A 13,632-nucleotide genomic window follows, 5' to 3' on the forward strand; every position below is an offset into this window, starting at 1 on the left:
TATATAATTTGAACCTCACAATAATTTCCTAAGGAAGATATGACTGGTTCTTATCTCAATTTTATAGTAGAGGAAAATACTGCTGGATAGAATTAATGATTTGTTTAAAGTTTCTCAGCCTATGCATGGCATAGCTGGAATTCGAATCTACTTTTAACTTTAGCCAACAGCAATGGAACAGTGTGAAGAGATCTTTGGAAGGGATCCCTTTTTCTAAAGGGCTCCAGCGTGGAAAGCCTGAAGAAGCCTGATCAGGCAGCTCAGAAAATGGTACAGTGTGGGAAGACATTGCCAAAGCAAAAATTGAGTAGCAAACCTGTGATTAGGGTTTGAATGCAGAGTGTGCCAGCTTCTTGTTGTGTGACCTTCAGCAAATAACTTCCCTGCTCTTAAGCTTTCATTGTCTCCATCAAATATGAATAATGCTTATCTAACAAAGTTATCAGAATTAAGTGATATCATGAGATAAAATGCATAGTAGACTACCTAGCATATAGAAGGTACTTAATAAAAGTCAGTTTCTTTCCCAGCAGAGTAAATCTTCCTTTTTTTTTTCTTTCTTTCCATAGCATTTGTCTAGTAGGCAGAGTGTACAGCAAAGCACATCCCAGGTAAGCAACTTACCCAGACCTCCCAGTCTTTTCCTTCAACTTCCTTTTAAGAGATCATAGCATATAAAAGCCCAAGAAATGATAGACACCAGTGACTTCTTGAATGTGTGGTACCTTTATTCTAAACAACCTTTACCTCCTAGCAAATTTGACCAGTCTCTATTCCTTTGTACAAACTTACATAAGCACAATTAAAAGAAAGTAGACTCAGACTAAAATGATTTCATTTAGGAGAAAACAAAAATGTTATGAAGAATGGTAACTGTTTACACCTAACAGTGTAAATCAAGTACATCAGGGTAACACCTCTAAAAAAATTACTTTAAAAATTGTTTCATGGAAAATTTAGATTTGTGACCTAGTGGACATTTGAGTTCATTTGTAAGTTTGAATTCTGTTCTTATATCTCCTTCACTCTCTCCCAGCTGCCTGCTTGCCCACTGCAACCCAAGTCTATTGACACAGCATCCCTTACTGGCAGAGAAAACATCTTTGGTCTCTCTTAAATACTTCCCTTCAGTAGTGTAATAAGACTTAGTAATTTAAATTTTATTTTTTAATTATCAATATAGTGAACAAAATAGAAATCATTGCTTTTCTACCTTTCTCATTAGGTAGATACAATGCGCCCTCGTCATGGGGAAACTTGTCGGATGCCAGTACCACACCACTTCTTCTTCAGTCTAAAGAGTTTCACCTATAACACCATTGGGGAAGATACTGATGTCTTTTTTTCCTTATATGACATGAGAGAAGGCAAGCAGATCAGGTAAGAGTTACTGGAAGTTTGGTGAGGTTGAGACTCTGTATTAGGATGACCTGAGACTTAGGCATGTCTGATCTTCAGAGAAGATAGATGCACAGAGGAGGCAAAGCAAGATAAACTAGCTTTGTCTTCTTGACTGGGAATTTAATACCAGTTCCCAGCATACCATTGAAGTTGTATAAACTATATCTGTGTAGTCCTGAGCCCTGGCTTGCTGCATGTGACTGAAAGAGTTCACAGAGAAAGAGACTGATAGTGTTCTGACAGAAGGCAGCCCCACCCTTTGATGCCATTCTAGCACTGTAAAGGAAGAGTGCCTTCTGGGCAGATGGGAAAGGTGGCCTGCTTTTGTCCTTTTTACCTTGGACTGGAGAAGAGATACCAGAAAGGGCTGACATGCAATGGAGTATGTATCTTGGCAAAGCAATGGAGCTATTAAACATGAAAACAACAGTGCTTTCTCCCTTGAAGGGTGGGAAGAATCAAGGAGACTCTCTAGGCTTTCCTTCTAGAGGCCACAGGGCTCTGATGGTGTGCTGTGAGCTTTGTAGCCAACATGAAATTTTTAGAGTTAAAACATTTCTCTCTAGTTATCTTCTAATTGGGACAGAGAGAAAATTCAGATTATTTATACTGTTTGGGAACTTGTGTTAGAAGTGTTTTATGTTTTTTTCTTTGCTTGGTTTTTGTTTTCTCTTACCTAAATTCACTTTTCCAATTGCATGTTACACACGGGAAAATTTTAAATGGAAGTTGTAATGGTATAAAAGAAAAAAAATTTGTGTGCTCCAGGACACCATTGATCTTAATGAAAAAAACTAAAGCACAGTGTTTAATTTTGGCATTTGGAATAAAATTATATGCTATTGATCAGAGCTTGAATTTTCCTTTTCATTAATGGCTCATAGTATGTGCACCTGGGAAAGATGTTGTAGAGAAAATAGTGGTGGTGTTGATGATGGTGGCTGCATCTCTTGCATATAGGCAAGACTACATGCCAGAGCTGTAGATCTGGCTGCTCTTATTTTTCTTCTAGACCAGAGGTTTATTATTTATTTGATTAATAATAAACTTTATTATTTATTTTGTAAAAGTATTAAGGATCCTTTCTTCGAACTAAATTTTACAAGAAAGTCTAACATATGAGACAGTGAAATAGAACTATTTTATTGTTAAAGGAAGGGGTAAATAACAGAAATTTCACTACACCCCATCTCACCCAGTATCCTGTGGAACCACTAAAAGCCCATGGATTGCAGTTTGAAAACTAATATACTACTTTGTCATCCTTGAGCACAGGGACTCTGGCTTCTCTTTCCATAATCCCAGCATCTTGCGTAGTGCCTTGTGCTTAGCACATGCTTTACCAAATGTACTTACTAGAGAAAATATAAACCTAGCAGAGCCACCAGAGTACTCTGATTTGTAATCTGTCAGGGGAGTCATCAGGTGTACCAATTATTTTATCTATGAATTTATTGTTTATAATTTAGCCTAAAAATACTATAAAGTATTTTAAAAGAAGAAATATAATTTTTGTAGAGTTGCTAGAAATTTTTAGATCATTTAAAAATTTCTTGCTAGTTAGACTAGGGATGCAGCTCAGTGGCAGAGTGCTTACCTAGCATATGTGAGATCTTAGAGTTGATTGCCAGTACTGCAAAAAATTAGTTGATTTTAAAAAGTTAAAAGAAAATGAAATTCCTAGATATTGGAGAAAAGTATGCTACTTTCCCATTATAATAAGAAATTATAAAGCACCTAATTGAATGTTATTTTCTTTATTTTTCTTAAACTCAATTTTAACAGTAAACTAATAAGAGACTTTTAGGTCTATATCTAAAACCAACAAATTGTCTTTCTTTCTTCTGCTAACATTTGGATAGCTGTATAAACCCTCAAAAATTCTAGATCATTGTGCTAGTATTAAAAAAGAATTAAGCTTTTCTTATGGTTAGGTTTTTAAATTAGTCATGTATTGCTTCCTTGAAGCAGTTTATGAGAAATCACTAAAGGTTAGGGATGTATCAGGTGTGCAGGGTGTTGGCACAGAATATTTAATTTTTAATCTTCTCATCAAGAGGTTCTCTTGAAGGGCTGGGGATGTGGATCAGTGGTAGAGCACTTGCCTAGCATGTGTGGAACACTGGGTTTGACTCTCAGCACCTCATAAAAATGAATAAATAAAATAAAGGTATTGTGTCCATCTACAACTGAAAATTTTTTCTAAAAAAAAGAAGTTTTCTTGAGCATCTGTCTTTCTAATCAAAAAGTTCTTGTCTAGTCTCCAATTAAATGGTGCTAATCTAGTTTTCAGCCTTGCTGCCACTCTCAACTTCTGTGCCAAAGAGAACACACATGTGGGCAGGGAGAGCTAATTAAAGAGAAAGGCAGATATTCCTCCATTTTGTCTCATTGCTGATTTCACAGGCAAACCATGAAGGGCTAAAATGAAAGACACTGCAAAATCATACAGTACAAACTAGTACGTGAACTGATAAGTATTAGACAATCTGCAGGAGGAAATACCAGCAGATAGCCCAACTTTCATTGCTCTAACCAGCATTTTTGACATTTCATCATTCAGAACAGAATCATAAATGCTTGGTCATAAAATCTAAATCTCAGAGACTTCTCCCCTGAGTTTCAGGCACTCATTTCCTTTTTTCTACCAGACATGTGCCCTTGGGTGTCCCTATCCTGCAAGGGCTTAGACCCTGGGGAAAATGTTCAGGACTCTGGCAGTTGAAAGAAGATATAAGATGCAGTTGGAATTGTAGACATGCTTTCTTTGAAGGCAACAGTAGCAGCTTATCTTAGCAATAGGCCTTTATTATGTGCAAGCCAAGCAAAGGTCTGATGCCAGTGGGTTACATAAGTGAGTGCACATGCACAAGCAGATACTTAAAACCTTGAGTACAGGTATTTATGACCTTGACTACATACTGAAACATAGTAGGCGAAAAGTCTCAGCAAGGGACCTAGAGCCATCTTGGGCATGCCCCACAGTCCCTCAGACACATCTATCTCAATATATAAAAACTGAATTCATTTTCTTTGCTTCACACATATACTTTTGCCCATGCTCCTTAAATCAGGTAAAAGGCATTATCATTTGCTCAGAGAGTATTTGAAATCATCTGAATGATTTCATTCTCATAATCTCCTTCTTTATCTCTTTCCCCTCCCTGTTAATCAGTGTCCTTTCAACTTCTGCCTCCTAAACATCAACCACATCACTTCTCCCATTCCATCCCCATTGTTATCCAAGATTCTTCACATTTTCACCAAAATATAGACTCCCTGAATCTACTTTCTTCACACCCTGAGTTATTCTTCACACCACCACCATACTTCTCATTTAAGAATATAAACTGTTGGTGTTCCCATTTATCCTAAAGTACTTGCTCTTTAACTGCCTTATAATTCTGCCTAATTCTCTTTTTTTAGTACATTGTTTTACCTCTGATAACTTATTGGCTTTCTCTAAACTTGTTTCCCTCCCCTTCTTGACTTGATGAACTCCTGTCCTTTCTTTAAAACTTAACTTTGTGAAAACTTCCTCAAAGTTCATGAGTAGAATCAAGTCCTAGGACTTGACTGTGCCCATGTTTACCCTGTACCTAACTTCATTCCATTGTTAGATATTACATTGTAATTGTACACACACCTACAGATTTTTCCTCACTAGAATGGAAACTTCCTTACATGTTTCTTGTGCTGTTTTCTCCTCAGTGCTAAGCATAAGACTTGGGGCATTATAGCATTAAAAACATTTGTTGAGCATTTAAGTTTAAATAAACATTTACTGAGGGCTTCTTCTTGAGGGCCCCTTCAATAGCTGCTAGGTCTAGAGATTAAAAAGAAGTTTCCCTATTTCTAAAGAGATCTAACAGAACATTACAAAGTTCCCAAAAGATGTGATACATGTTCCTGAATTTAAATAATAAACCAGCTAAGTGGAAAAGTCAGATAGGAAAATGTCTTCTTGACATGTGGCAAAATTTTAAGTGCAATGACAAGTCATGGAAGAAGAGGATCATTGAGGGACAGAAAACCCAGAAAGGGATTTGGAGAAAATGAAAGTAGCTAACTAAAGAATGGTCAGGATATAGGATGTTAATTCATTTAGTCAACAAATACCACCTATTGCAATAAGTGCTAGGGATACTAAGGTAAACAAGAGAGATACCTGCTTATCTTCCTGGAGCTTATGGTCTAGTAGACCAGTGATAAACACATGATCACATAAATAAGTATGTAATATAAAAATTATGATAAGCTCTATACAGATAAATCTTGCAGAGTGTCATGAAGACTTCATGTAGATTAAAGGAAAGCTCTTTTGGCATTCAAGCTAAGCCCTAAAGTGTGAGGAAGCAAAGAGGGAATAATGGGATGTAGCCTGAAGAGGTCTAGAGGTAGGAAAAAACCTGTTCTACTCAGAGAACTGAGAAGAAGAGGTCAGTGTAGCTGGAATATAGTAGAGTGAGAGGAGGGAAGATGTCAAAGTAATCCAAGAGATAAGCAGAGGCCAGCTTATGCAAGGTCTCATAGACATTCAGGATTCTGGATTTTATTATAAATTTAAGAAGATACTCAAGCATGAAAAGTAACAAAAGCAAAGGCATGAGTCCAAAAATAGGAACATAGATGTATGTGTGCAGAAAAATAAGAGGGACGATTCGATCTAGAAACACTATTTGTGTTCACAATAAACTCTAGGGCTCTGAACATATTTCTTACCCACTTTTGACTACTCACTTCCTTAAATGTAGAAAGAGTTCAGTATTGGGTCAGAAAGTAAAAGCTAGAGCAGCCCAGTAGTTCCAGGACTACAAATGTAGGAATCCTGGGCAAGAAAAAGAAGAGAAAGGGAAAAGAATAGGAAAAAACATTTAATATATAAACTGAAGATTTCCCAAATTTGTCACAAAACTATATATCCAAGTTTAGTGAGATTACAGTAGGATAAATGCAAAAATATCAATACCTAGACACGGTATACTCAAACTTTTAATAAAAGCCCAAAAAGAGAATTTTTTGAAAGCACTAAAAGAAAAATTCCTTGTCATAAGCAGGAAAGCAACAATATAATTAATGACTTCCATATAAGAAATGACTTCCCTTATCAGAAATAATAGAAGTTACAAAAAAAATAAAAGGGCGGTAGTGTACCATTCGGTGGACTGAAAGGAAAGAATAACGTTGTCAGTCAAGAGTGAGTGCTTATGCTGCTTCCACCTATTGGCTATTGTGACTCATGCTGTTATGAACATGGCTGTATTATTAACTCTTTAATCCATTGAATAAAGTTCGAGTGTTTTCTCTGATTTGCCCAAGCTAGTTCAAATTAAGGGGAAAAGGAGAGAGAAGGGGGGAGAGAGAGAGAGAGAGAGAGAGAGAAGGAAGAAAGGAAGGAGGGAAAGGGAAAAGAAAGCCTACTGGACTTTCAGAATGACCTAGGGACACAGAAGGGTGAATAGAATCAAATTAAAAACATACATAAAAAAAAACATACATGAAAGAAAGAAAAATCAAACACTGGCATCAGCAGCTGCTGTTTGTGCAGATCCACCATGGGCAGGTTGGAGAAAGAGACTAAGAGAGTCTGAATTTTGGCTGGCACCTAGATGTGTCTTGAAACAGAGAGGATGGTGATCAGGAACATTGTCAAGCTGATCCAGTGGGTGGACTGCACTTAGTTTTCATGTGAGAGGGACACTCCCTGTCTCCCTGTGACCTGCAGAGAGCAGGGTCAACCCCCATCTTTTCCTGCTGTACTATGGTGGCTGGCAGGTGTGGGTCCAAACCAAAGCACCCAGACCTGTGTAATTCCAGTTGGGTCCAAAAACTTGACTGACAGAGACCCATCACATGACCCAGAGTATGACTAGAAAACCAGGTGAAATTCAAACATGGGAAGTGTTGTACCCAGGGGATTTGAGACACTTAGACCTGAGAAATCATGGATATCTCTCTACTTTGAGTCTCGTGGTTGGCAGGACTAGCTGGGGACAACCAGGGATTTGATAGAGTGGAATAAGAAGAAAGTGAACATGAGCTTTGGGGCTGGGCCCAATCCAAGATATGAGACTTGTGGGGGGTGGAGGAGGGGCAAAGAACTACTTCCACCACTGCTGGAGTGGAACTAAGAGGAGATTCAAGCAATACATATGCCAAGTGTAGACTACAAGCAGCCAGGCTCTGGAGGTGTGCTGATTTAAAAGCTTCGCCAAACATCATTCCACAAAGTACGTGGGGTCCATACTCCACCTCTGGGAGCTGTACCTCTGAGAACCCCTTTCACAGAATTCTACAGCAGCCCTTCACTGTGAGTGAGGTAGATCATATCCTCCAATCCATTATACCTCATACTGCTGAGAAGGGAAACTGAAAGGGGGCAACCTGACTAGCTCCACAAAAAGAAGGAATTAACAATCCCCAACTACTACTCTTGCACATGTGCAATACATACCTCAAGAAAAAAACAGAAAGACAATTGGGAACTGACAACCAATACATAATATTATAGGTAATTTTTTTTACCATCACAACAGAAACAATTCCTTCTCTTACATCAAGAACCTTAAAAAAAAAAAAAAAACTTGTGTGCTGAATGATGGTCCATGACATTTGTACATATACATATTTGTATCACTCTTCTTTCGAGCATTACTTGAAGGTAGTTACTTTCTTGACTCTGCCTTTTGAGGACTAGGGTTTTTTATTATTTACCTTGGTTTTGATTATATTGTTTTATATTTTTTTAATTTTTGTTATTGTTGTCTTACATTGTTTTTCCCATTTCTCTTGATTTCCTTCCTCTCTTTTCTTTTGTGAATAGCCAAATTCTATTTTTCTCTCTCTCACTCTTCCTTTAATTCTTTACTACCACTCTCTCAATGATTACATCGTCTGCATTCTCCCTCTTCACTTCTTTGAAATAACAAACACATTTGTAAATATGGTATCTCCATACCATTTCTGTTTACAGTGTCAGTTAACATTGTAGATGCCAAAATAGGAACTAAGAATTTAGTTTAATGCTGAACCTTGATTCCATTGGTTGTTGTTATTGTCTCCCCATAAAATGTAAGATACTAGATATCTTCAGGAACACTATAAATTCATAGGGTAGAAGCTCTGCCACCTCAGATTCTTACTGAAAAAATGGGTAGATATACAAACAACATGAAAAAGCAAGGTAACAAACCATCCCAAACAAACCAAAGTACCTCTTAACTGAATTCAATGATATCACAGTGGAGGAAATGTCAGAGAAGGAGTTTAGAAAGTTCAGAGTTCAATTGATCTGTAAGGTAAAAGGCAATGTCAGAAGTGAAATCAGACAGAAAGTTTAAGAAAGGAAAGATCACTTCAGTAGAAAATAGAAATCCTGAATAAGAATCAGAAATTCTCAAAATGAAGGAATCAGTAAACCAAATTAAAAACTCAATGGAAAGCATCACCAGCAGAGTGGACCACTTGGAAGATAGTGTTTTGGGCAATGAAGACAAAATATATGATCTTGAAAATAAACTTGACTATGGAGAAACGATGTTAAGAGAACACAAACAGAATGTTCAAGAAATATAGGATAGCATGAGAAAACCAAATGCAAGCTTTATATGGATAACTGAAGGTTTGGAGACAACAAACCAAAGAAATGCACAATCTTTTCAATGAAATAATATCAGAAAATTTCCCATATCTTAAGAATGAAATGTAAAATCAAACACAGGGGGCTTACAGGACCCCAAATACACAAAATTACATAGACCTAAAGCAAGTTACATTATTATGAAAATGCCTAACATATGAAATAAGGATAGACTTCTAAAGGCTGCCAGAGAAAAATGACAGGTCACATTTAGATTCAGATCTCAGTGGATTTTTCATCCCAGACCCTAAAAAGTAGGAGGTCATGGAATAATATATACAAAGCCGTGAAAGAAAATGGATGCCAACCAAGAATATCTGACAAAATCAAGCTTCAGATTTGATGATTAAATAAAAACTTTCCTTGATAAACAAGTTAAAAGAATGCAACCAGAAGGCCTGTACTACAAAACATTCTCAATAACTATTTCATGAAGAAGGAATGAAAAACACAAACAAAGGGAGGAACTACACTAGTAAAATAGTCAATCAAAGGAGAAACTAATACAAATTGAAAACCAGAAATAAGCCAGGCATGGTGGTGCATGTCTGTAATATGAGCAGTTCAGGAGGCTGAAGCAGGAGAATCACTAGTTCAAAGTCAGACTCAGCAAAAGTGAGGTGCTAAGCAAATCAGGAAGACCCTGTCTCTAATTAAAATACAAAAAGTAGGACTGGGGATGTGGCTCAATGGTTGTGTGCCCCTAAGTACCCCTCCCCAAAATCAGAAGTTAATCAAAATGAAAATGAATATAAAGCATCTCTCAATAACAACATTATATGTAAATGACTTAAACTCATTAATCAAAAGACTTAAACTTGCACATTGGATTAAAAAACAAGATCAAACAATATGCTGTCTCCAAGAAACTCACCTCATATGCAAAAACATCCACAGAATGAAGGTAAAAGAAGGGGGAAAATCATATCATTTACATGGATCTCATAAAATGAGCAGGGGTTTCTATCTTCAGATAAAGTGGACTTCAAGCCAAAGTTAATGAGAAGGGACCAAGAAAGTCATTTCATACTACTTAAGGGAATTGTACATTAACAAGATACAAAAATCATAAATTTTTATACCCCAAACAATGGAGCATCTACATACATCAAACAAAACCTTTTCAATTTCAAGAATTAATTAGACCACAACAAAATAATACTGGTTGAATTTAATACGCTTCTCTCATCACTAGGATAGATCATCCAAACAAAAACTAAGAAGCTATAGAACTAAGAAATACAAAATATAAGTAATAATTAAGACTAAAGACATATATAGAATATTCATCCATCAATGACTGAATACACACGCTTTCAGTTCTCAGCAACACACAGATCATTTTATAAAATAGAACACATCTTAGGCCACAAAACAATGCTTATCAATACAAAAAATAGAGATAATACCTTGCATTCTATCATATAATAATGGAATAAAATGAGAAATCAACATAAAATAAAAAGAAACTCCATACTTGCCCCCCTCCCTAACCCTAACTCTAACCCTAACACTAACCCTTCCCTCCCCCCCATTATGTGTCATCCTCCACTTATTAGTGATATCATTCGTCCTTTGGCTTTTTGAGATTGGCTTATCTCACTTAGAGACAGCCAATAAACAAGCACTGTATTTATGAAAAAAAAAAAAAAGAAACTAATATTTGGATACTAAATAATATGCTATTGAATGAAGAATGGATAGCAGAAGATACCAGGAATGAAGCAAAAAATACTTAGAGGTAAATGAGAATAGTGTCACAACATATCAAAATCTGTGGGAGACTATGAAGGTGGTTCAAAGAGGAACGTTCTTAGCACTAAGCTCATTCATTCAAAGAATAGAAAGATAACTAATAACGTAATATTACAATTCAAGACCATTGAAAAAGAATTAATCAACACCAAAAGTAGCATAAGACGGGACATAATTAAAATTAGAGCTGAAATCAATGAAATTGAAATCTCCCCCCAAAAAAGATTCAAAAATCCAATGAAACAGAAAGTTGATTCTTTGAAAAAAAATCAATAAAGTGGATAAACCTTAGTCATAATGAGAAAGGAAAAAAACCTCAATTTTCTAAAATTTGTGATGAAAAAAGAAATATCACCACAAATACCACTGAAATACAGAGGATAATCAGAAACTATTTGAATAGGTATAGTCCAATAAAATAGAAAATCTTGAAGACATCAACAAATTTCTAGAGACGTATGATCTACCCAAATTGATCCAGGAGGACGTAGAAAATTTAAACAGATCAATTTCAAGTAAGGGAATTGAAGCAACCATCAAAAGGCTACCAGCAAAGAAAAGATGAGATGGATTCTAAGCTGAATTCTACCGGACCTTCAAAAAAGAACTAACACCAATACGCCTCAAACTATTCCATGAAATAGCAAAGAAGGAACCCTTCCAAACTCATTCAGTGAAGCCAGTGTCACCCTGATTCCAAAACAAGATGAAGACACACCAAGGAAAGAAAACTTCAGACCAATATCCCTGATGAACATACATGCAAAAATTCTTAATAAAATCCTGGCAAATCACATACAAAAACACATTAGAAACATAGTGCACCACAATCAAGTCGGTGACATTCCAGGGATACAAGGTTGTTTCAACATACAGAAATCAAGAAATGTAATTCATCACCTCAATAGACTTAAACACAAGAAGTATATAATTATATCAATAGATAAAAAAAAAGCATTTGACAAAATACAGCATCCATTCATGTTCAAAAAACTAGAAAACAAGGGATATTAGTAACATACCTCAACATTGTAAAAGCTATAGATGACAAACCCAAGTCCAACATCATTCTAAATGGAGAAAAATTGAAAACATTCCCTCTAAAAACTGGAACACGACAGGGATGCTCTCTTACCCCACTTCTATTCAATATAGTCCTTGAAATTCTAGCCAGAGCATTAGGCAAAAGAAAGAAATTAAGGGATTCAACAGGAAAGGAAGAACTCAAACTATCCCTATTTGCCAACATCATAATCCTGTATTTATAAGACCCATAAAGCTCCACCAGAAAACTTCTAGAACTCATAAATAAATTCAGCTAAGTACCAGGATACAATGAACACTCATAAATCATTGTGTTCCCACATGTCAATGATGAATCAACTGAAATAGAAATTAAGAAATCTATCCTATTCACTAAAACCTCAAAAACCTGGGAATCAATCTAAGAAAAGAGGTGAAAGATCTCTACAATGAAAACTACAGAACACTAAAGAAAGAAATTAAAGAAGCCCTTAGAAGATGAAAAGATCCCCCATAATCTTGGACAGGCAGAGTTAATATTGTCAAAATGCCCATACTACCAAAAGCACTTATACAGATTTAAAGCAATTCCTATTAAAATTCCAATGACATTCTTCAAAGAAATATTAAAAGCCTCCTGAAAATCATTTGGAAAAATAAGAGGCACAGAATAGCCAAGAAATCATTTGGAAAAATAAGAGGCACAGAATAGTGAGAAAAGTGAAGCAGGAGGCATTACAATATCAGACCCTTCATTATACTACAAAGCTACAATAACAAAAATATCATGGTATTTGTACTAAAACAGACATGAAAACCAATGGAATAGAACAGAAGACACAGAGACAACCCCACATAAATACAGTTATCTCATACTGGACAAAGGCACCATAAAAATTTATTGGAGAAAAGATAGTCTCTTCAACAAATGGTGCTGGGAAAACTGGAAATCCACATGTAGGAGAATGAAAATTAACCCCTATCTCTTACCCTACACAAAACTCAACTGAAAGTGGATCAAAGACCTAGTCATTAGATCAGAAACCCTGCACTCGCTAATAGAAAGTACTGGTCCAACCCTCCATTATGTCTGCTTAGGAATTGAATTCTTCATCAAGACCCCAAAAGTGCAAGAAGTGAAATCAAAAACCAGTAAACAGGATGGTATCAAACTAATGTTTCTTCATAGCAAAGGAAATAATCAATAGTGTGAAGAGAGAGCCCACAGAATGGGAGAAAATCTTTGCCACCTACACATAAGGTAGAACATTAATCTCCAGGATATATAAAGAGTTCAGAAACTTAATACCCCCCCAAAAATTCAAATAACCCAATCAATAAATGGGCAAAGGAGCTGAAACAGACAATTCAAAGAAGAAGAAATATCAGTGGTCTACAAATATATGAAAATATGTTCAACATCTCTAGCAATTAGAGAAATGCAAAGTAAAACTACACTGAAATTTCATTTCACTGCAGTCAGAATGGCAAATTTGTCAAGAATGTGGGGAAAGGGTATACTAATACATTGCTGGTGGGACTGCAAAGTGGTGCAACCATTATGGAAAGCAGTATGGAGATTCCTCAAAAAACTTGGAACTTCCATTGGACCCAATTATACCACTCCTGGTCATATATCCAAAGGAATTAAAATCAGAATACTACAGTAACACAGCCACATCAATATTTAGAGCAGCTCATTTCACAATAGTTCATTTCACAAGAGCTGCTGAGGTGCCCTACAACAGAAGAATGGATAATGGAAATGTGTTATATAGCCACAGTGGAATATTACTTGGCCATAAAAAATAATG

The 13,632-nt window shown here is 36.1% G+C and overlaps 1 protein-coding gene across 13 annotated transcripts in view; it reads left to right on the forward strand.

The window, feature by feature from the left end:
* DOCK3 (dedicator of cytokinesis 3) overlaps positions 1–13,632 on the forward strand; it is a 726,815-nt gene that overhangs the window by 439,178 nt on the left and 274,005 nt on the right. For all 13 annotated transcript variants that reach the window (XR_013757339.1, XM_079101030.1, XM_079101031.1 and 10 more), the window contains exons 8-9: positions 570–611; positions 1,226–1,380. Coding sequence is in view for 12 of the 13 variants with exons in the window: in XM_079101030.1 (XP_078957156.1) it covers positions 570–611; positions 1,226–1,380 (197 nt within the window). In the remaining variant the exon portion in view is untranslated. The remainder of the gene's footprint in view (positions 1–569; positions 612–1,225; positions 1,381–13,632) is intronic.

This window comes from Sciurus vulgaris (assembly GCF_902686455.1).
Source record: "Sciurus vulgaris genome assembly, chromosome: 10".
Classification (NCBI taxonomy): Eukaryota; Metazoa; Chordata; class Mammalia; order Rodentia; family Sciuridae; genus Sciurus; species Sciurus vulgaris.